This window comes from Centroberyx affinis, unplaced genomic scaffold, assembly GCF_046629955.1.
Source record: "Centroberyx affinis isolate AG114_WGS23_722 - 3 ecotype Tasmania unplaced genomic scaffold, CSIRO-AGI_Caff_v1 ptg002006l_1, whole genome shotgun sequence".
NCBI lineage: Eukaryota > Metazoa > Chordata > Actinopteri > Beryciformes > Berycidae > Centroberyx > Centroberyx affinis.
The window spans coordinates 16,009-38,135 of record NW_027280349.1 but is presented as its reverse complement, the minus strand read 5'-3'; the positions used below and the strand labels follow the sequence as shown (position 1 = coordinate 38,135).

Genomic DNA, 22,127 nt, shown 5'->3' with positions numbered 1-22,127 from the left:
AGCCCAAACCAGTTGGCTACACCTAACACACAGCCAATCATGTACTAGCATTGCTACCTGTTCTGCCTGGGGCTGCAACACCATCGGCTCTACAGCTGTCAGTCAGCCAGCTGAGATCAGCCGATCAGACAGCAGCCTGGTGATGTGGGTGCTGATGGTCTGAACTTACCCCTGATGTTTGTTTTTCCCCAGGTCATGTGACTTCTCATGGAGGATGACCAGCCAGCGTTAAGCTAACTCCCAGAGGGCAGGAAGTTTGAGCTCCGGAGGGACGATGGGAGACGGAGCCCCCCTCCACACCGAGGGGAACGCCCTCCTCAAAGCCGTCTTCCAGGGAAAGCTCAGGCTAACCCGTCTGCTGCTAGAAGGCGGAGCTTACATCAACGAGGGCAACGAGCGTGGAGAGACTCCCATCTCAGCTGCTTGCATAGCGAGTTATGACGACCCGCAGAGCCGCCAGAGGATGGTGCGGTATCTTCTGGAAAAAGGTGCTGATCCAAACATTCCAGATAAGAGCGGCAGAACGGCGCTGATGCATGCCTGCGCCGAGCAGGCCGGGAAGGAGGTGGTGTCCCTGCTCCTGGAGAACGGAGCGGACCCCAGCCTCAAAGACTACTCCGGCTCCTCCGCCCTGGTCCACGCCATCAACAAGGGCGACCGCGACACTCTGCAGGTCTTGCTGGACGCCTGCAAGGCCAAAGGCAAGGAGGTGATCATCATCACCACCGACACGTCACCGTCAGGCACCAAGAAGACGAAACAGTACCTCAACTCTCCTCCCTCGCCGGGTGTCGTGGACAAGCTTTCTCCGGCCTGCATGTCGCCCTCTGAGGTGGAGATCGGCACCTCCAGCTCCCCGGCAGCAGACGAGGCCAAGGAGGAAGAGGGGATCTTCAGCTTCGCGCTCACCTCGGCTTTACCCTTACCTTCTGCGCGACCTCCAGGGGAGAAGAGGCCGCCCCCACGCAAGCTGCTGAAGAGGCTGAACTCCGAGCCCTGGGGCCTGGTGGCCCCCTCCGTGCTGAGTGGAGTCCACCAGGAGAGGGTGGATGGAGGTCTGGAGGAGGAAGGTGGCTGTGATCTGAGCAGGACGATCACAGAGATGAACGGCCTGTCTATCTCAGAACCGGTGAGACCTCTCTTGTCACGCCGGCACAGCATCGAAACCCATGACCCCTGTTCCCCCAAACTCATTGACCGGTCCTGCTCCGAGGACTGTGCAGCTCTCTGTGGTTCTTGGGCCGACAAAGTCCAGCAGCACCAGATTCTGTACCGCAGGAACACCGCCCCAGAGTCACAGGAGAACGCCGGTGGAGCCGGGGCGGTGGCCGCCCGGGCCCTGGCCCATCCTAAACTGACCCGAATGGAGCACTACGAGTCGGACACCCATCTCTGTCCCGAGTCTATCCCAGGATCTCCGGACTCTGGTCGAGTGTCGGTGGAGCGGAGGAGGTACAACGCCTCCCCTCTCTCCCTGTTCACCAGCTCGTCCAGGGAGTCTCTGGAGAATATTCCCAACTCGGTGTCCCCCATCACCATGCGCCGCCGTCCCCCAGGGCTCCTGGAGCGCCGGGGCTCCGGGACGCTCCTCCTGGACCACATCTCCCACACCAGACCCGGCTTCCTGCCTCCGCTCAACATCAACCCCCAGAGGCCCATCCCAGACATCAGGGCCAACGGCAAGCCCACCTCCCCGGTCCATTCCGGCCACAAGATCCTGGTCCCCGTGGCCCCGGCCTCGCCCAAACGAGGCCCGGACTTCAAGATGAAGAAGAAGTTGATGAGGAGACACTCCATGCAGACGGAGCAGATGAAACAGCTTTCCACCTTTCAGGAGATTCTGGCTGAGAAGGTCATTGAGTCCAATGGCGATTGATTAAAGGCTCAGAGCATGGCATGATGGGTAACTGCAGTGACTTTTGGGGATTTGAGAGGGATTTACTGCGAAGCCTACTTCATCAGATCATGCCCATAACTTTAACAGTGAACCCAGTGCCACATTCAGACCATATTTTGTTCTTTTAGAGTTAGGTTTCGCCCTGTCCTCGCTCTGTTAGAGCAGACTTCTTGATGTTAAGGTCATCTTACCTGAACCTGTATTACCTGAACTGTTCAGCAGAACCACAGGAAGCTTGTGAAAAGTCAAATGACGTTTACATGTTGCTGCGCTTCCTCTAAATTTTCATGAATTGTTTATTCCAGTTCAGCAGTCAAAAATGAATTAAGAGTAAAAAAGAAATATTTATGACTTATTAGATGTTTACAAATGCACAATTTGCACCAAGGTCATGTCCATTTTTTCACAGTGAAAAATGATATTTTTGCCCGTGGAATCAATGTGTACAATAATATGTTCCTACTGCTGGAAAGAACTAAAAAACATTTACTCATGTCTGGCAAAAAAGGTATGACGAGAACGCTTCTTTTCTCATCAGCACCCATGCATTTTGAAATTATACAATAGGGTTTTAAGCACCTCTTGAAACATCACATGTCATTTATTCATCAGTTGATTGATTAAGCTACCTATTTACATATTAATTTATCTTCAGGTTACTTCATTTATGAGCTGTTGTTTTGATTGAAGAATGTGGAAAAGTGTGAAACTACCTATTGCGCTGTATGTACTGTAATTATCTACATACTTGTCGATATAATAGTTGGTATTTCTATCTAAATGCTCCATTTGTTCCTCTCTCTAAATGAGTTGTCTTTATTTTGTAGTTCTGAGAGACGTTTGGCCACCGCTGGTCTGTCTTATCCTGACAACTATTGTGTAATTTATATCCATGACAGTGTTAAAAACACTGTGTTATTATTATCTAATTTGTGTTTAGATTAAGTAAATTGAAGTGTGGTTCCTTACATATGAAATTCCAAAGAAATCAACAGCTTGTTTGCATTTTGAACCAACCACCGACGTTTGGAGGATTTGAACCCAAATAGCGTCACAGCTGCTGTTGGTGCAGGAACAGAGCTCCAAACAGACTGTAAATACTGTAAAGATTTGACTAACCTCATCTGTTTTATGAAACACTGTCTGTGCAATATAGGCTGTACTGTAATGTCAATCTCACTCAGTGTGAAGTGGTCTTCACCAACCTGCAGAGAAAGCAATGAAGCACTTCTAGTATGTGGTCACCACAAGGAGAGATGTTGGGCTGATCTGAGAGAGTTCAAGTAGATGAGACAAGCTGGGGGTTTACCAGCTGGTAAATATTTATCTGTATCTGGTAAGCTAGTCTACTCTCTAGGTAACCAGACATAATTTGGAGTCCTATTCCATTCTAAACATCTAGTTCCCTGGTAAAATAGAGAAAGTAGCTGGTGGATTTGGGGATTTACCAGCCACTGCAGCCAGTGGACTGAAACCGAGTACAGATCTCAGTCAGGGTCCAGGGTGGGATGTGAACAGAAACCTTCTGACGTCTTTAATCTTACCATGTTGACGCCGGTTTCACTTCTGTTTGATCCAGTAATGTCTTAAAGGAGCTGACCTGTCCTAAGTGCTAAGAGGTTTGATATTGACCTTGTGACGACTTTATTGTACGTAGATTACTTGAAGTTTATGATAAACCCAAACAAAAAGAAAGTATTTTTGTATGCCTGTTAGCATATAGCTAAGTCAAATTGAATATGTAATCTATTTTTCTTCTTTCACTTTGATTGTAATTCAACTGTGGAATAAATATTGGTTTCATGTTCAAATATGGATCAAAACAGAAGAACGGTGTTGGCCTTTGTTGTCCCAAGCTAAACTTATTTAACCTTTATTCCTCCAGGGAGATTTTCTTAACTACTGGGATGTGCCCAGTAAAACCACAGTCTTCTACTGGTTTCTACTGGGACTGGTTCCTGTATTTTTAATCACAGAGAACTTGTCACATCCTTTTAAAAACACACAGGGAGAAAATATTCACAAATTCTTACAACTGTACTTTAAAGGGTAACTTTGGTATTTTTCAAGCTGGACTGTTGGTCCAGTATTGAGCGAGATCGCGTCAGCCAGCAGCCGCGAAACGGGCTACAATGTAATCTGACGGGGCAAATGCGCACCGTCAATGTACGTCCACTAAAAGTGCTTGTTTTGTTTTTGCCACTGACAGGCTCAGATTGTTATTATAAGTGTCTGACAACATTATGGAAAGGACCCTACAGAGAAAAAAGATGGGAAAATAGTTGAAAAATACCAAAGTTACCCTTTAATAAGCAGGCCAAGGAAAAGACTCTTCAATCAGTACTTATGCTAACATCTGCTTGACTCACAAGTTGCACCAATCCTTATATCTCTACTGCAAACTGACACAGAAACATTGCAGAGAATCTTGCATTTTTTCAGAAAAATAATCAAGGTCAGGTGTAGGGTATTCTGCCAGAATACACCAACAACCAAGCTCAACCAGCGGTGTCCGACTACAGAAAGCCACTTACTGTAGTGTTTCCAGGCCAAAGCTTCATTTCTAAAGCCTTCATTTCTTCCAGCCTGGCTTCACACAGCAAAACCTTCATCCATGGATCCATCAGCAGGACCTGCAGCGCCGCAATATGATCTGATGAGGAAGATAATAGTCAGAACCCCGCCTTCCTCTGAAAACCCAAAATACACCCAACCAGAATATACCCAACAATCAATCAGAATACACCCAACCAGAATACACCCAACCAGAATACACCAGCAACCAACCAGAATACACCAACAACCAACCAGAATACACCCAACAACCAACCAGAATACACCTAACCAACCAACCAGAATACCCTACACCCAACCGGAATACACCCAACAACCAACCAGAATATACCCAACAACCAACCAGAATATACCCAACAACCAACCAGAATACACCTAACCAACCAACCAGAATACACCTAACCAACCAACCAGAATATACCCAGTACCCAACCAGAATATACCCAACAACCAACCAGAATATACCCAATACCCAACCAGAATATACCCAACAACCAACCAGAAAACAACCAACCAGAATATACCCAATACCCAACCGGAATACACCCAACAACCAACCAGAATATACCCAACAACCAACCAGAATATACCCAATACCCAACCAGAATATACCCAACAACCAACCAGAATACACCCAACAACCAACCAGAATACACCTAACCAACCAACCAGAATATACCCAGTACCCAACCAGAATATACCCAACAACCAACCAGAAAACACCCAACCAGAATACACCCAACAACCAATCAGAATATACCCAACAACCAACCAGAATACACCCAACAACTCACCAGAAAACATCCAACCAACCAGAATATACACCTAACCAACCAACCAGAACACATCTAACCAACCAACCAGAATACACCTAACCAACCAACCAGAATACAGAATATACCCAATACCCAACCAGAATATACCCAACAACCAGCCAGAATACACCCAACAACCAACCAGAATACACCTAACCAACCAACCAGAATATACCCAGTACCCAACCAGAATATACCCAACAACCAACCAGAAAACACCCAACCAGAATACACCCAACAACCAATCAGAATATACCCAACAACCAACCAGAATACACCCAACAACTCACCAGAAAACATCCAACCAACCAGAATATACACCTAACCAACCAACCAGAACACATCTAACCAACCAACCAGAATACACCTAACCAACCAACCAGAATACACCCAACCAGAATACACCCAACATTCAACCAGAATATACCCAACAACCAACCAGAATATACCCAATACCCAACCAGAATATACACAATAACCAACCAAAAAACACCCAACCAACCAGAATACACCCAACCATCAACCAGAATATATCCAACAACCAACCAGAATACACCCAGCTACCCACCAGAAAACATCCAACCAACCAGAATATACACCTAACCAACCAACCAGAATACATCTAACCAACCAACCAGAATACACCCAACCAGAATATACCCAGCAACTAACCAGAACCAGAATGCACCCAACAACCAACCAGAATACACCCAAAAACCAACCAGAAAACAACCAACCAACCGGAATACACCTAACCAGAGTACACCCAACAACAAAACCAGAATACACCCAACCAGAATATACCCAACAACCAACCAGAATACACCCAACAACTCAACTCAACTTTATTTATATAGCACCTTTCATACAAGCATGCAGCCCAAAGTGCTTCACATAGCAAAATTACAACAATAAAACAATAAAACGTTAAAAAAAAAAAGAAAATCAATAAATAAGAGTCAATAAAAGAAAAGAAAAATACAATAAAATAAACACCAGGGATAAAAGTAAAAACCAATGATTAGAACTTAAAAACTAAGGCTATAACATTACTCCAAATTAAAAGCCAGATTAAAAAGATTTTCATTTCCTTTTAAAAAATACAGAGAGAGCTTGCCATTCTAGTATCCAGAGGCAGTGAGTTCCACAGTTTAGGGGCATAAAAACAGAAGGCACTCTCATCGGTACTTTTATGGGACACATAAGGAACATTTAAAAGAAAAGCGGTGGAGGACCTTAGTGATCTGGCTGGAACATAAAATGAAAAAACATCTCTGATGTAGGGAGGAGCAAGGTCATTTAAAGCTTTATAAACAAGTAAAAGAACAATTCTAAAAGATACAGGTAGCCTAGATCCATTTTCTTTGTTTTGGTTAAGACTCTGGCCGCAGCATTCTGAACCAGCTGTAGTTTTCTTATAGACTTTTTAGGTAATTCAGTAAAAAGGGAATTACAATAGTCTAAACGACTAGTAATAAAAGCGTGAGTGAGTATTTCAGAATCTTTCTGCTTTAAAAAAGGTCTGACTTTGGCAATATTCCTAAGACGAAAAAAGGATGTTTTAATGACCTTGTTAAAATGAGAATTAAGATTTAAAGTCTAAAATCACTCCCAAGTTTGTGATGTTAGTTTTAATCTGTTTGCTAAGACCACCAAGCATTGAGTGCAGTTTTTTTCTTGCTGCTTTGGGTCTTATTAAAAGAATCTCAGTTTTTTCCTCATGTAGCTTTAAAAAGTTTTTACCAATCCATACATTGATGTCCATGAGACAGGCAATGAGAGCATGCAGTGCATTGGGGTCATTAGGTGAGACAGAGATGTACAATTGTGTATCATCAACATAAAAATGGTAATTGACGTGGTGATGGTTAATAATATTTCCAAGTGGGAGCATATATAATGGAAACAAAATTGGGCCGAGAGTGCTTCCCTGAGGAATACCATATTCAATGCCATGAGTCTCTGATACATAAGCACCCAGGCTGACAAAACACTGTCTATCAGTTAAATATGACTGAAACCAAGCTAATACACAGTCAGAGAGACCCACCCAATTTTCAAGTCTGTCAATTAAAATATCGTGGTCGATTGTATCGAATGCTGCACTGAGGTGTAAGAGAAGAAGGACAGCAACATTGTTTGCATCCACAATAATTCTCAGGTCGTTTACAACTTTCAGTAGGGCAGTCTCTGTGCTGTGGTTTGCTCCATAACCAGATTGGAGCTTTTCTAAGATGCCGTTGTCGGTTAGAAAACAATTTTCTCTAAAAGTTTACCAAGGAAAGGTAGATTAGAAATGGGTCTGTAATTGTTTAGCTCTGAGAAATCTAGATTTGATTTCTTGAGGAGAGGTTTTACCATTGAAGTCTTGAAAGCTGTGGGGAAGATGCCTAAATTAAGAGAGGAGTTTATTATACTTGTTGTTTCTTGGGAAAGGCTTTTGAAGCAGGATTTAAACAGCGTGGTTGGGATGGGGTCAAGAACACACGTAGAAGACTTCATCCTGCTAATAACTTCACTGATGGCATCTTCTGACACCATATCAAAGGATGACATCATAGATGGAGGGCCATGGACAGGGAAATCCCAGGAAGTTTGAGTGTCTGCATTTACAATGCTAGCTCTAATAGAAAGTAGAAAGTAGTTTTTCTTTAAAAAAATGAGGCAAATTCTTCGCATTTAAGAGTTGACGAGTTATTATGAAGACTGAGAGCAGGTGATGGATTTAAAAGACTGTCGATTGTGGAAAAAAGCACTTTGGGATTATTTTGGTTATCTGAAATAATCTTTGAGAAATGGGCTTGTCTTTCTTTCCTGACTGCATTATTGTAAATTATTACTTGATCTTTAGAAATGTCGAAGTGAACATGTAGTTTGCTTTTCCTCCATCGTCTCTCTCAGCTTTTCGACAATTTCTTTTCAGCTGACAAATTGCAGCAGTTTTCCATGATTTGCGGATTAATTGCCTTTTTTTGGTTTGTGCAGGAGCAACTGTACTTAGTGAGAATCTTAATTTATCGTTAAAATCATCAACAAGGTCAACTAAGCCAGTGGTGGATGGAGGAAAGGTGTCTACCAGATTTGAAAATCTGTCAATAACATCATTGTTAATGTTATGTTTCACGGCAACAACTGGACAGTCATTTGATGTAGCAAGAGTGGTATTAAAAAAAACACAAAAATGAAAAATCAGAAACAGGGACCTTGGCAATGGATAAAATGTCAACATCAATACCCCTAGTAATAACTAAATCCAGTGTGTTTCCATGAATGTGGGTGGCACTCTGCACATGCTGAACAAGATTGAGACAAGCAACAAGATCCAAGAAATCCAAAGCCCTTGAATCAGTGTAGTCGTTGACATGAAAATGTAAAAAATCATAAAACTCAGATAAGAAGTTGCTATCATGTTTGGGGAGGCGATAGACAGTCACAGTGAGTACAGGCTGTTGTGCTTTGATAACCATTGCTAAGTATTCAAATGTTAGAAAATTGCCAAAAGAACACTGAATGCAGGTAAAACTACAAGAGAAAATAGTAGCGATTCCACCCCCTCTTCTATTTTGTCTACTGGAGTATAAAAAGGTGAAATTAGGAGGAGAAGACTCTAACAATGTAGCTGAAGCAGTTGAAGTAAACCAGGCTTCAGTTAAAAATAAAAAGCTAAGACCAACAACCAACCAGAATACATCCAACAACCAACCAGAATATTCCCAACAACCAACTAGAAAATACCCAACCAACCAGAATACACCTAACCAGAATACACCCAACAACCCATCAGAAAAAATCCAACCAACCAGAATATACACCTAACCAGCCAACCAACCAACCAGAATACACCTAACCAGAAACTGAGCTGAGGATGCGTCGCTGGGTATTTTAAAATCGGGCCATTTGGTTGCAGTTCATTGCAGTGCAGTGTTGTGAATTAACAGCATCTCAGACACAGTCTTGGTCTTGGTCTTTTATCATTCACTGGTAATGCACTTACAGCTGTAATGTGACTGATACTGTATGATAAAGTTACTGTACTATACTGGTTCCTGATTGCCCAAGAAGGAGACTGCATCATTTGCATGGGGGACGACACACTTACTGTTGCCTTGTTTGGTTAAATGTTGTGCTGCCAAGACGATGTACAGCGCCGCACAGCTGGGATCTGAGTTCAGCTTCACAACTGACAGAGCTACAGTGAAATACAAGAGAGTAAAAGGTTAAAGTACAACATGTTTTATTAGAGGTGCAAGGGTGTTTTATTTTATAAAGTCTGGAGATTGATGTTGGCAGTTTATTTCCAAAGGTCAGTTCTTGTTTTTCTGTGAAACACTTCCTCATACACACACACACACATAATGAACTGCAAATTTAGTACATGAGGGCAGGAAGCTGATATCATAGCAGCAACCAGGAAACAGAATAAGGGTCAAGTATGACTCTCAGATCAATAATTAACTGAAGACAGATATCAGACAGCAGGACGCTGAGCAGCTCAGAGCAGCAGAGATTCATCTCACCTGAAACATGTCAGCGCCAGTATCGACCGCGACGGGCAGTGTGGTGGTGGTCACCCAGGTGTACCCAGCACCTCAGGGTGCTGCACCCCAACACGGTCCAGGCACCCAGGTGTACCCAGCACCTCAGGGTGCTGCACCACAACACGGTCCAGGCACCCAGACGTTCGAGCAGGGCCGGCCGCAGGTGCTGGGGGTAGGTACCAGTCCAGTCTGTTGTTTTGTGTTCTCATTTAGATCCTGTTGTTGCTTTACTTGTCTTTTACTTGTTAGTTAGTTGTTTCACTTATTTGTTTTGAGGTGAAACGTTTTAATAAGCTTCTTGTTGTTATTTTTTATCTCTTCATAATTGTAAAATTTTATTTCGTTCTGTGCTTTTTATCATTCCATTTTATCTCTCTTTGATTTTTTAGCACTTAACCTCCATGGGTTATCACTCTGCAAAAACTAAACTAAAAAAAATAAGAGTTCTCTTGTCTTTCTCTTTTTGTAGCCAGTGATTTCTCCTGGCTCACATCACTGTGCTGGCTTCTCTTCACCTGTCAGGTTCACAATCAGTTTTAAGGTTCTTTAAACGACTTAACACCCATTTTTATTCTCTTGGCTTTGATTGTGTCTGTTTTATTTCTTGTACTGTGTGTTCTCTTTGTTTTACTATTTTACTGTTTTACTGTCTTGCTGTGCATATTTTACTATTTTACTGTTTAAGTGTTTTTATTTTTCCAGTATCCCATTGTGAAGCACTTTCTAACCACAGTTAAAGAAGGTATTTACTAGAAGCTTTTCTTGGTTCTCTTTTTGTTCTGTAAACTGTATCAACAGGCAAATTACCAGTTCACAACAAGCAGTAAGTAGATTTTTCCAGACAGTTCCTCTTGGGGTTGCAGCAGCAGTGCAGCAGCAGCAGACAGAGGGATTTCCACTGTAAGTTAACGGTCTCTGCTGCCTGTCGTCCCTCCAGACGGTGCAGATCATGATCGGCCTGCTGGCGTTCCTGTTCGGCATTGTGATGGCGGTGAATGCAGAGTCACTGGGCGTGTACAGTGGCGTGTTCGTCTGGGGAGCTTTATTTGTAAGTCTACCTCACAGTCAGCATCTGTTTCTAAATACATCCCCGTAGTCTAACCCTTTAGTCATGCAGGCTGGCTAAAAACCAGTTGGATGAAGTCTGTTTTGGTATTCATTTCTCTCCGGAACACATATGTTCTCTTGGGTCAACTGGATCTTTTTCTAATTATCTTTCACAGAGGGTAAAACCTGTTGGATCCAGTCTGCACAGGTGTCTCATTTAGTCAACCAAGGACTTCAGTTAAAAAGTATCATTTGGTTTAATGTTGTGCTGTTAGTCATGTAGTCAGAGAGGAGTCAGTGTTTCCAACTCTTCCTGTACTGAATATTTCTGTCCTTGTCTCTCCAGTATGTCCTGGCTGGATCTCTGACGGTGGCTGCCGGCAAGTCGATGAGCCGGTGCCTGGTTAGTAACTTTATATCACTATCACCTTACTAAATACTGTACATCACACCGATGCTCAGCAGGTGTCCAGACTGACTTCCATTAGTATTCTTAGTGGTACAAAGGGCTAAAGTAGGGAGTGAAGTAGCCGACTCCATTCACATCCTCAATGTACCAGCTTGTGGTTTGCCTTTGTCAGCGCTGAAGAGTTCAAAAAAGTATGAAATCATTAAATGGATTCTCATTTGTTTTTACGCAAAAGGTCCCAGAAAACTTCATGACAGTTTTAAAGTCCTTTTAATTCTGTACAAAGCAGAAAACTTCATGACAGACCTGGAAAAGTTATTTCACACTCAGCTAATCCAGCTGATGTTAGCTAATGTTCGGGCAAGTCTCTGCAATACCCTGATTAAAAGGAAGCATGGTAGGCAGTGGGCCAACTGCCAAATGGAGGAACTGGCTGTTTTACATTCGCAATCAATGTACTGATCAATGTATTGTCTGTCTGACAACACTGAGCTCAGAAATAGGACTATTTTACAGTGGATTAGTTTATATTGAAAATGTGTCAGAAACACATTAAACCTCCATGAATCATTCTCCAGACAAACTTTTCCAAAAGTCAGCGATACTTCTTACCTAGCAGCAGAGGACCGGTCATGATCTCATAGTTCCTTATATAGACAGAACAGAGTCCTGGACTCTGAACCCTAACCCAACCTCATTTCCCGACAGGGATCAATAACGTTTCATCTTATCGTAGCTCTTACAGGAAGAAAGGGCAGGTTCATGGTAGTCAGCTGCCACTGATGTTCAATGGAAAAAAAGTGTCATATCCAAACAGACAGGAAAATGATTGACAGACTGGACTATATTAGACCAGGATGAAACTAAGATAGACTTTACTAATCCCCGGGTCTAAGGGTGTAAACTCTGATATGGAAAAACCTAGTATCTTATGGCAGTAGACGAACTTTGTATTCTACACTGATGAGAAATAATTTTTACACTGCATGGAGCTGCTGACTCCTTCTCAGTTCTTGTTACTGTCTTTTTCTTGGTGTTATTTACATGGTATAGTATAGTGAGGAAGATCCTCCCATGTTTTTGAACTTTGTCCTAATTTAGATTGTTTTTCACAGATAACTAATATTTTCTACTCCAATTCTCATTAAGGGTAATCAGGTTGAGATTGTTCCTTCTTATAAATATCTGGGTGTTCATGTTGACAAGGACTTGAACTGGACAGAGAACACTAATGCTGTACTTAAAACGGCTCAATCCAGGTTGTTTTTCCTCAGGAAGCTTAGGTCCTTTGAGGTTAGTAGGAAACGTCTGAATGTTTTCTATCAAAGCATCTTGGCCAGTGTCCTTTTTTATACTGTGGTATGTTGGGGAAACGGCATTACAGTCGATGATAGGAACAGGATTAACAAACTGATTAAAAAGGCAGGATCTATAATTGGCTCTACTCCTGACTTCCTAGAAATTGTCATGGAGGAAAGAACCAGGAGGAGGTTTAAGACCATACTCGAATATGACGGTCACCCTCTGCATTGTATATTGAATAGCTTGAGGAGTACGTTCAGTGGCCGGTTATTAATGCCAAGATGCTCCACAGAACGTTTCAGGAAGTCATTTGTGCCAACGGGTGAATGTGCTTTGGATTTGGATTTGGATTTGGACACTGGTGCTCTATATTGTAGCCTATGTGTTGGGTGTTCATTGGGCTTGTTTTTTATGTGGAGGACTAGGCTTTGCTGTATCGGCTTTCAGTCTAAAAGCCAATATCTTTGTTGTATGTATTGCCATTAACTGGTGAACTCGCATGTATCTGGACATTGGTGCTCTATGTTGTGTGTGTTGGATATTCATTGGCCTTGTTTTTATGTGTAGGTCCAGGCTTTGTATTGCTGTACTGGCTGTACTGTAAAAGTCTATATCTTGTTGTGTGTATTGGAATTGGTTAGAGTTTGTACCAGTTACCAAAGGTGTCCCACAGGGTTCGATATTGGGTCCATATTGGGTATTGTTTACAACATATATATATATATATCGATATCATCTAATCTCTATCAAGTTGTCATGTACATCTTTACGCAGATGATACAATTCTATACTGTGTTGCCTATTCTGTTAAAACAGCCGTTGAAAATTTGCAGCGTTGTGTCAATGTGCTGCAAAACACACCTAATATTGATCTTAAACTGTAACTGAATGCACATAAAACAAAGTTTTAGTTAGTTCATGTTGTTTTTTAAAGACAAAGATATTGATTATATTAACTTGCACTTATCCACTCTGAATGGATCCTCCATTGAGCGAGGTACTGAATATAAATATCTTGGTATCTGGGTAGATGAGAAGTTTACTTTTAAATATAATATAGATAATCTTGTTTGTAAATTGCAGCAAAAGATTGGCCTCCTGTTCAGAAATAGAAATAACTTTTTTCCAGAAAAGGATTGTTGAAGCAGTTTTTCTCTCTGTCTTGGATTGCGGCGATGTTATTTATAGGCCTCTGCCTCCATTCTCAAGCCACTGGATTCACTGTACCAGTCCTCGCTTAGAATTATTACTGGCGATTCATATGGTTCTCATCATTGTACTCTATGTGATAAGGTAGGATGGTCTTCTTTGTCCGAAAGATGTGAGCAGCATTGGTATTTATTCATTCCTAAAGCTATTATTTGAAAATTACCATCTTACTCAACATCTCTGCTAAAACCAATCCAGACACGTTGTGATTGGCTCATGCTGCCGGTCCCTCATGTCAAATCACACCTGGAATGAACTGCTGTTTTTATTAAAGTTAGTTGCCTTTGTTACTTTTGATCATTTTATCATATCAAGATATGATTTGAAACCTCCCCGCTTCTATTTGTAACAGTTTCTAATTGATACTCTCAACTGTGTCTTTTTGATTTTTCGTTTGTTTCATATTTATTATTACTGTTGTTTTTTGTTTTGGTTGAAATTCTTTGTTTGCCTTATTTTAATATTGTTCATTCAACATCACTGTAAAAGAGGGTCAAACTTAGCGATTCTCGAATTCAAATAAAGGTAATGAATGAATGAATGAATGTTTAGTCTCGACTACAGCAGACTGTAGTCAGACATTTTTTGGCCACACAGTTTACCGAGCTGGGTCACCAGCCGCACCAGTCTCAGTCTACATATAATCATTTGTTTTGTGGTTTTTAAATCCTGCATGTAAACTTTTCGTTACTGGAAAGCACAGATTTCAGTCCTGTCCTAAACTAAACTGTCCTGTCCTGTCCTGACCTGTCCTCCTGTCCTGACCTGTCCTGACCTGTCCTCCTGTCCTGACCTGTCCTCCTGACCTGTCCTCCTGACCTGACCTGTCCTGACCTGTCCTCCTGTCCTGTCCTGTCCTGTCCTGTCCTGACCTGACCTGTCCTCCTGTCCTGACCTGTCCTCCTGTCCTGACCTGTCCTGACCTGTCCTCCTGTCCTGACCTGTCCTCCTGTCCTGACCTGTCCTCCTGACCTGACCTGTCCTGACCTGTCCTCCTGTCCTGTCCTGTCCTGACCTGTCCTCCTGTCCTGACCTGTCCTGACCTGTCCTCCTGTCCTGACCTGTCCTCCTGTCCTGACCTGTCCTCCTGTCCTGTCCTGTCCTGACCTGTCCTGACCTGTCCTCCTGTCCTGACCTGTCCTCCTGACCTGACCTGTCCTGACCTGTCCTGACCTGTCCTGTCCTGACCTGTCCTGACCTGTCCTGACCTGTCCTGACCTGTCCTCCTGTCCTGTCCTGTCCTGTCCTGTCCTGTCTGTGCGGCTCCAGCCTCCCTGACGCTGTCTCTTTGCTCGGCAGGTGAACGGCGCTCTGGGCGTCAGTGTTGTTGCTGCGGTGGCTTCCTGCACCGCCACCATCCTCTACTCTATGGACGCCGCCGGTGTGTTGCTCTACTGCAGTTGCTATGGAAATTATTCCTGTGGTTTCTATGATGACTGTCGCCGATATATGGTAGGACATTTTGGTTTGAAATATGTAGTTGTCAAAAAACTAGAAGAACACCTTATGTTTGCTCCACCATAATGTCATAGGACTTGTGTCATGTGACACTAATTGGCATTGATTGCTCTATATAGAACAGTTTTGTGCCTCCATTCTAAGAAGCAAACAGACTAATGATGGTCTAGGACCAAAACCTTTTTTGTTTGTGCACTCTTCTGTTTTTGCACTATTTTTCTCACCATGGAGCACTTTTTGTATTAAATGCTTTATCAGTACAGCTCTCTTGTGGACATTTCCTATTTAAAGCTCCATATTCTCCACTCCAGAGTTTTATTTAGTGTCTTTCTGTCCATTCAAAGCTGTGTGTGTGGTGTCATGAACCAAAAACACTCTCAATCCATTTCTCCACGTTCATTTTCCAGCATCTCTCTGAGCCTTACCAAGAACAGGCCGTTTCTGTCTCCGTGTCTTTAAGGCTCATTAATATTAACGACCCCTCCGTTCCTATTGGCTAACCGTTTCCAGAGTGAAACGTGAGACGCCGCGGCCCGGCGGCTACAGGTAGGGAAAACTCTCCGGTAATAAACAACGACAACCGCTCAACCGCTTTGAAAAAAACACTTTGTTAGTCTATTATTTCTTACAAAAATGATAATGAGCGAACCTTTGTGACGCCACAAAGTTACGGAAGTCCAAACGGCTCGTTTAGAGGCTCGCTGCACTAATATGGATTGTGTGGATTTAGTTTGATACTTTCACCATGTTTAGATAGACCATCCAACTCCTTTATCATCACAGAGGAAGAGGGGAGTCCTGCTTTACATGGTATGAGACCTTTAAATCAGTGTGCGAGTTTCTGTATCTCCTACCTGCTCCACCATAATTACATCTATACATAACTACTTTATTTATTTTATTTAACCTTTATTTTACCAGGAAGTCCCATTGAGATTCAAAATCTCTTTTCCAAGGGAGACCTGGCCAAGAAATGGCGGCAGGTGTTACACAATAAAACATACAAAAACAGTACAGAAAAAAGAAAAATACTAAAATATGTACAATAAAAAAAGGTCACAATTTAGATCAGAAACAGGAGCAGACATCTTGTATAAGACTGTGGATAATTAGTTTGAACTGATTTAGGTGAATAAAATGGTGGAGCTGGAGCTTTGACTGGAGATTGTTAAGGACCAGGAGGCAAAATAATCAAATGCCTTTTCGCCAAAAACAGTTCTGATTCTGGGAACTTTAAGAAGAATGCAGAACTGTGATCTTAGATGACTTTATAAATAAAAATGTACTAGTTTATCAATTGTCTGGTGGCTAGTGAGTTCCAGTGTAATTCCTGATACAGGACACAGTGCTGAGTTAATGGTCTGAGGTTAGTGATAAAGAGAGTAGAGGGAGTCTCAATATTGATAAAAGCAGGATTTGTTTCGAAAAAAGAAACCAAGCTAGACTTTGAGTTTTTTTTTGTCAATTTGCTGATGTGCTCTTTGAAATGAAGATTCTTATTCAGCCAGACTCCCAGGTGCTTGTAGCTTGTAACATGTTCAATTTGCATGTTATTTGCTGCCATAATGGGCTGAGTTGTGAGAGTAAGAGATTTAGTGCAGGAAAATGTCATAAGTTTGGTCTTGTCAGCACAAGTCGGAGTTACATTTTCCTGCAGGGTGTTAAAAGCAGACTGGAGTTCAGATAGAGCGCTGTCTAAAGAGGGGCAACAGAATAAAGAACAGTGTCATCTGCATAAAAATGAGCTTTTGTGTCCGCAATGCCATCATCAAGATTGTTTCTGTAAATACTGAAGAGGATGGGAGCCAGGATCAAGCCCTGGGGAACATCACTTTTAACATTTAAAAGAATGAATTTCAGACCATCAGCGGAGACACACTGCTGCCTGTTAGAAAGATATTGATTAAACCGGCCGACCAGCCTGGAGTTCAGCCCAGCGGCGTCTGCTGAGCTTGATGGTCAACAGTGTCAGAAGCCTTGGACAGGTCAACAGAGAGACAAGTGCTGTTTACTGTCCAAGGCATCTGTCACATCATTAACAACACATTTATGACCAAAACTAATTTTTCACTTCAAATGTGTTTTTCATGATGAATTAACCACAGTGCTGAACAAGTTTTAACTGTCTATCATACCTTCAGTGTGAGACGGATGCTGGTGATGCTGAGAGATGCTGACAGTAGAGCTGCCTTGTTAAAGACAATAGGGGCCCAACTTACTTTTGCATTCTGTTACAACTTTCTGGTTCAGTTTCTCTTTACCGAAAGCTTGTTGTTGTAGCAGCAGTGTGGATATCCTGTTGTTTTATTCACCGTGTCTTCGGGAGCAGCCAAAGATGAACATTTCCGATGTACATCGTATATGCAGGTTGACCTCCAAGACTCCCATGACCAAACTGGATGAAGGGTTTAAACTGTACGCTTTTTCATACATCTGAGAGGATAGCTGTCTGCTAGCTAGTGGCTAGCAATCTAGCTCACTGCCTAACACTGTTGTTAAGAGAGTCTCACCCAGCAAGCTTCTGATAATGATTGCTATATATGCCTACATAATCACATTGTGGTTTTATTTTCACCAGTATCAAACAGAGACAGGCTGACTGGAGAAATCAGTATCAGGGCAGCAGCCTGTCAGAGGAAAAACGAGAAGCCACACAGAGAGAGAGTAGGGGTGCTGGTCTGTTCACATGCACTTCCAGTTCCAATTCCACTTCAGGGATCTGATATTAACCAGATAAATATAATATGATATTTATCAAGCCTCTCAGAATAGGACTAGGCTAATCAGGGATCATGACCAGGTCCCCTTGTGACAGGCTGCTGCTCTATTACTGATTTCTAGATAGCTAGCCACTAGCTAGCAGACAGCTATCCTCATAGTCTCAGATGTATGAAAAAGCGTACAGTTTAAACCCTTCATCCAGTTTGGTCGTGGAAGTCTTGGAGGTCAACCTGCATATACGATGTACATCGGAAATGCTCATCTTTGGCTGCTCCCGAAGACACGGTGAATAAAACAACGACATATCCACACGGCTGCTACAACAACAAGCTTTCGGTAAAGAGAAACTGAACTGGAAACTAGTAAATCTGTTTTAACAGAATGCAGAAGTAAGTTGGACATAAACCTGTAGAACGATTTCCTCCAGCAGCAGGAAGTCTGACTGCAGTTTCCTCCATGTTCTTCACAGAGTCAGTCGATGGGGGTTTCAGGGGTCTTGGCTGTTTTCTCTGTCCTGGAGTTCATTGTTTCCATCAGCGTTGCAGTGTACGCCTGCAAAGCTACCTGCAGCTCCGCCCCCCAGGTGAGTCGACCTGCGTCTTACAAACACATAACAGATCAGCAGCGTCATCACACGCCGCAAAATGACAGCACAGAGCTTAGAGGCTAACCCTCTACCATGAATTACCTTTTAATGTTGCTTTGTGTTTCCATATAACAGCAGCAAATTAAAGGACTTTATCTGTTTAAAAAAAAAATAAAAATGGTCAAGTTGTAGAGAGGGTCTCCTCCTTCCGGTTCCTTGGGACCACTATCCACGAATCCCTATCATGGGATCTTAACACCAGTCTCATAGTCAGTAAAGCCCACCAGCGAAGTTCAGGGTCAGGCAGAAAGCCATGACTCACTTCTCACAAGACTAAGCTTGGAAAAGTGATCGGCAGAGAATCTAAAATCATTGGTTGTAGTCTTTCCTCGTTTGCATCACTTTATTCCACCAGAATAATCAGGAAGGCTAAAAATATCACCACAGATCCCTCTCATCCGGCATATTACCTCTTTAATCTCCTCCCATCAGGTAGAAGATACAGGAGCATTAAGTCTAGAACATCTCACTTCAGGGAGAGCACCTACCTCCAAGCCATCAGGCATCTGAACTTGCACTGATTATCTCTAAATGCTCTTAACCAGCACTTTACTATGTGCTGGATAACGTGCTGCTTTCTGATTGTGCCGTAAATGTATTCTGTGTGTGTATATTGCTGTTTACTGTTGTACTGTGTGTATATTGTGTGCTGCTGTTGCATTGTTGTTGTAGAGAGTGAACCAAGACAAATTCCTATCAACTATGTTGACATGGCAATAAAATTATTGAATCTTGAATCTTGTTTGTCTTATAGCAAGTGTTCATCGTGAGCAATCATTTACCTGAAGGCAGCAGAGTGACCATGCAGGCTCCGCCTACTTTCCAGGCTGGGCTCACTTCACAGGCTCCGCCTACTTCACAGGCCAACCATGAGGTTTGTTGTAAATGTGTGAAGTCATGTGAGTCATTTTGGAATAAAGTTCAGTTCAGAGGGAAATTCCAGCTCACATGTTGTTGTTTTTCAGACGATGGCGTTCCCTAAAGCTCCGGAGGAAGGATCAGCTGGCGGTCTGAGCGGCGAGCCTCCGGCGTACACCACCGTCCTCTACTGAGGCGAAGCTGCCGTTCATCACGCCAAACCACCTGCTGAACTCTCACAGTTTAATGTAGCCTTGCTCACCGGCAAACGTACACACCTCGCATAATGTGATAGTACACACACACACACACACACATATATCCACAAAGCAGTCCTGATTTCAATATACTGTCTTTTACAAATGATTCACACTGATCACTGTATCGCCCCCACAGTGTACGTTTTGTGTAAGAGGCAGCAGTTAGCAGCAGAGTGCTAGGCTTCATAATATTAGCTTCCTCCTCTCTTACCTCTTGTCTTGTTCACTGGGCTTCAGTCTGGTGTTACTGAGACATTAAAGGCCAAGTTATATTTCTGCGTTGAAGTGTCGGATTTCACCGTAGGTCTTTGCAGTGTCGCTGTAGCTAACTGCTCCTCTGAGCGTAGAGCGACGCAAGACCAGAAGACTGGAAGACCGGAAGACCGCAAGACCGCAAGACCGCAAGACCGGAAGACCGGAAGAGCTGTGATTGGCCGCTTGGTGTCTCCTCCTCCTGTATGGGTGGCTGTGGGCCGATAGGGAAGACAACATGGAGCAGATGAAGAGAGACGAGCTGAGGAGGTTCAGATGTTCATCTGGACCACAGATCATGTCCCGACTATAAAGACACCAGATGAACTGAAACATCCATGAGTTTCAGACAATGGAAACACTTCTACTACTTCTGTGGTGACGTCTGTGTGAACAAAGCTCCACACTGCCATCTAGTGCTTCGCTGGTCTACATGCAGAATCACCAACGCAGAACTAGAAATCCTCGCACCACTAGACACCGATGGCGTAGCAACAGCGACACTTCGACTCAGAAGTATGACTTGGCATTTATTAAACCACTGAGATTATTTCTGTCTCCAGAGTAGCTCTGCCTCCGAGAAATGTTTGTGGAACTACAACTCCAATCTACAAAGGAATAACAGAAGAACCAGTTATAAAATTTTATGTTTTATTGAAATAAGTTTGGCTTTGCAATAAATGTATTCCAAAATTACCAGTGGACCTTGAGTGTGCAGATAAAGCTCTTGTTGTGTGGATGTAGAATGAAAGAGGGACTGGTTCACTGATGACTGAATTAGTCATTTGATCTGAAGACAGCATTTCCTAGTGATGATACTGTTCCTAAATGTTGATGTTAAAGAGTAATCTTACAGGAGCTGAAAACTTCACTTTTGTCTAACATGTGGAGGAATGCTTTTTCCTTTTGCAGTCTTGTATTCAGATCATTTTTATTTCTGAATGTCTTCAAAGACTCAAAACAATAAAAATGCCTTTGTCATGTTATGACATGAATTAGGCCATAGCTTAGTAATGAGACAGCAGACAGTTCAGAACATCCAGCAGACAGATCAGTTCAGATCAGTTCAGTTCAGTTCAGTTCAGTTCAGTTCAGTTCACTTCCTGTGGACTGTTAGAACTCTCTTCAGAGGAGAACGGCCTCAGGTTCTCCTCGGTACTTGTTGATACGTAGCGGTGGAACCTAGAAGGTCCCGACACCAAGACCAATTCTAAAATTAGCTAACACTTTTACAGTCAACGCATTTGAAAAATTTGGTTCCAAAATGAAACATCACCATCTAAAACACCGACACAACATCAAAGGATTGTAGGGAACTTAAGTCTTGGTCGACAAAATGCTACTGCAGACTGGATCCTCTGGATTTTAGAGTTTTTGCATGATGACCAGATAATAAAACAGATAATGATATTGCTTTCAAAAATGTATACACACTATTTTTGTAAATGTACTCTTCTCTTATTAAAACCTTGATGCAAATCAAACTGTGACTGAGGGTGAAGTCTGACTTGAGGACCTGTGATGTTACTGAGGAAACAGGAACGTTTCCCTAGTCTGTTGCTACATGGACACACAACAGACGGGTCAACTTGTCCATTTTAGGAATTCATAAGAAATAAATGAATGCAAGTTATTTATATTGCGGACCTAAAAATAAGTTCCATCATAATGAATGTTTAGAAAAACGACTTCTGTCAGTCGTGGCCTGCTGACATTATTCCTTCCATCATAACTGCTCCACAAGCCGTCCCATCCAATCAGGTTCCTCCATCTGACCTCTAGTCCCCTCCGGTTCCTTTCATTTGACCTCTAGTCCAATCAGGTTCCTCCATCTGACCTCTAGTCCCCTCCGGTTCCTCCATGTGATGTTTAGTCCAATCAGGTTCCTCCATGTGGTTGCTCATCCCGTCAAAAAACCTGCCAGACTTTTGTCCAATCAAATCCATCTGTGTGAGCTCCCTTGCAGATAATAACATCCAATCAGAGCGGGTCCTTTATCTCTTGTCCCTCCAGAAAGCAGTAGAACCTCAGTGTTCTCCACCAGGGTTCTTGAAGGTCCAGCAGTCTGCAGGTCTTCAGTACAGCGGATCAATTCTCTGACTAGTTCTTCCTCTCTGGTTCAAGGAGAGTTAATGAGCGAA

The 22,127-nt window shown here is 42.8% G+C and overlaps 2 protein-coding genes across 2 annotated transcripts; both read left to right on the top strand.

The window, feature by feature from the left end:
* Nucleotides 1–274: 274 nt before the first annotated feature.
* Nucleotides 275–1,876, top strand: LOC139653940 (ankyrin repeat domain-containing protein 34A). Its single transcript, XM_071530951.1, has one exon. The coding sequence runs from the start codon at nucleotides 275–277 to the stop codon at nucleotides 1,874–1,876; it is 1,602 nt and encodes a 533-aa protein (XP_071387052.1).
* A 7,934-nt stretch (nucleotides 1,877–9,810) lies between these two features.
* LOC139653939 (membrane-spanning 4-domains subfamily A member 4A-like) lies at nucleotides 9,811–21,821 on the top strand. Its single transcript, XM_071530950.1, has 7 exons — nucleotides 9,811–9,996; nucleotides 10,762–10,872; nucleotides 11,218–11,274; nucleotides 15,091–15,243; nucleotides 18,440–18,553; nucleotides 19,371–19,490; nucleotides 19,582–21,821. The coding sequence occupies exons 1-7, from the start codon at nucleotides 9,811–9,813 to the stop codon at nucleotides 19,666–19,668; spliced, it is 828 nt and encodes a 275-aa protein (XP_071387051.1). The 3' UTR covers nucleotides 19,669–21,821.
* Nucleotides 21,822–22,127: the final 306 nt, after the last annotated feature.

Excerpts from the sequence above, each read along its gene's own strand:
- LOC139653940 (XM_071530951.1), top strand. The coding sequence starts at position 275 with ATGGGAGACGGAGCCCCCCTCCACACCGAGGGGAACGCCCTCCTCAAA.
- LOC139653939 (XM_071530950.1), top strand. The coding sequence starts at position 9,811 with ATGTCAGCGCCAGTATCGACCGCGACGGGCAGTGTGGTGGTGGTCACC. Across the intron at positions 11,275-15,090 it reads AGTCGATGAGCCGGTGCCTG|GTGAACGGCGCTCTGGGCGT; the intron begins GTTAGTAACTTT and ends TTTGCTCGGCAG. Across the intron at positions 18,554-19,370 it reads CCTGCAGCTCCGCCCCCCAG|CAAGTGTTCATCGTGAGCAA; the intron begins GTGAGTCGACCT and ends TTTGTCTTATAG.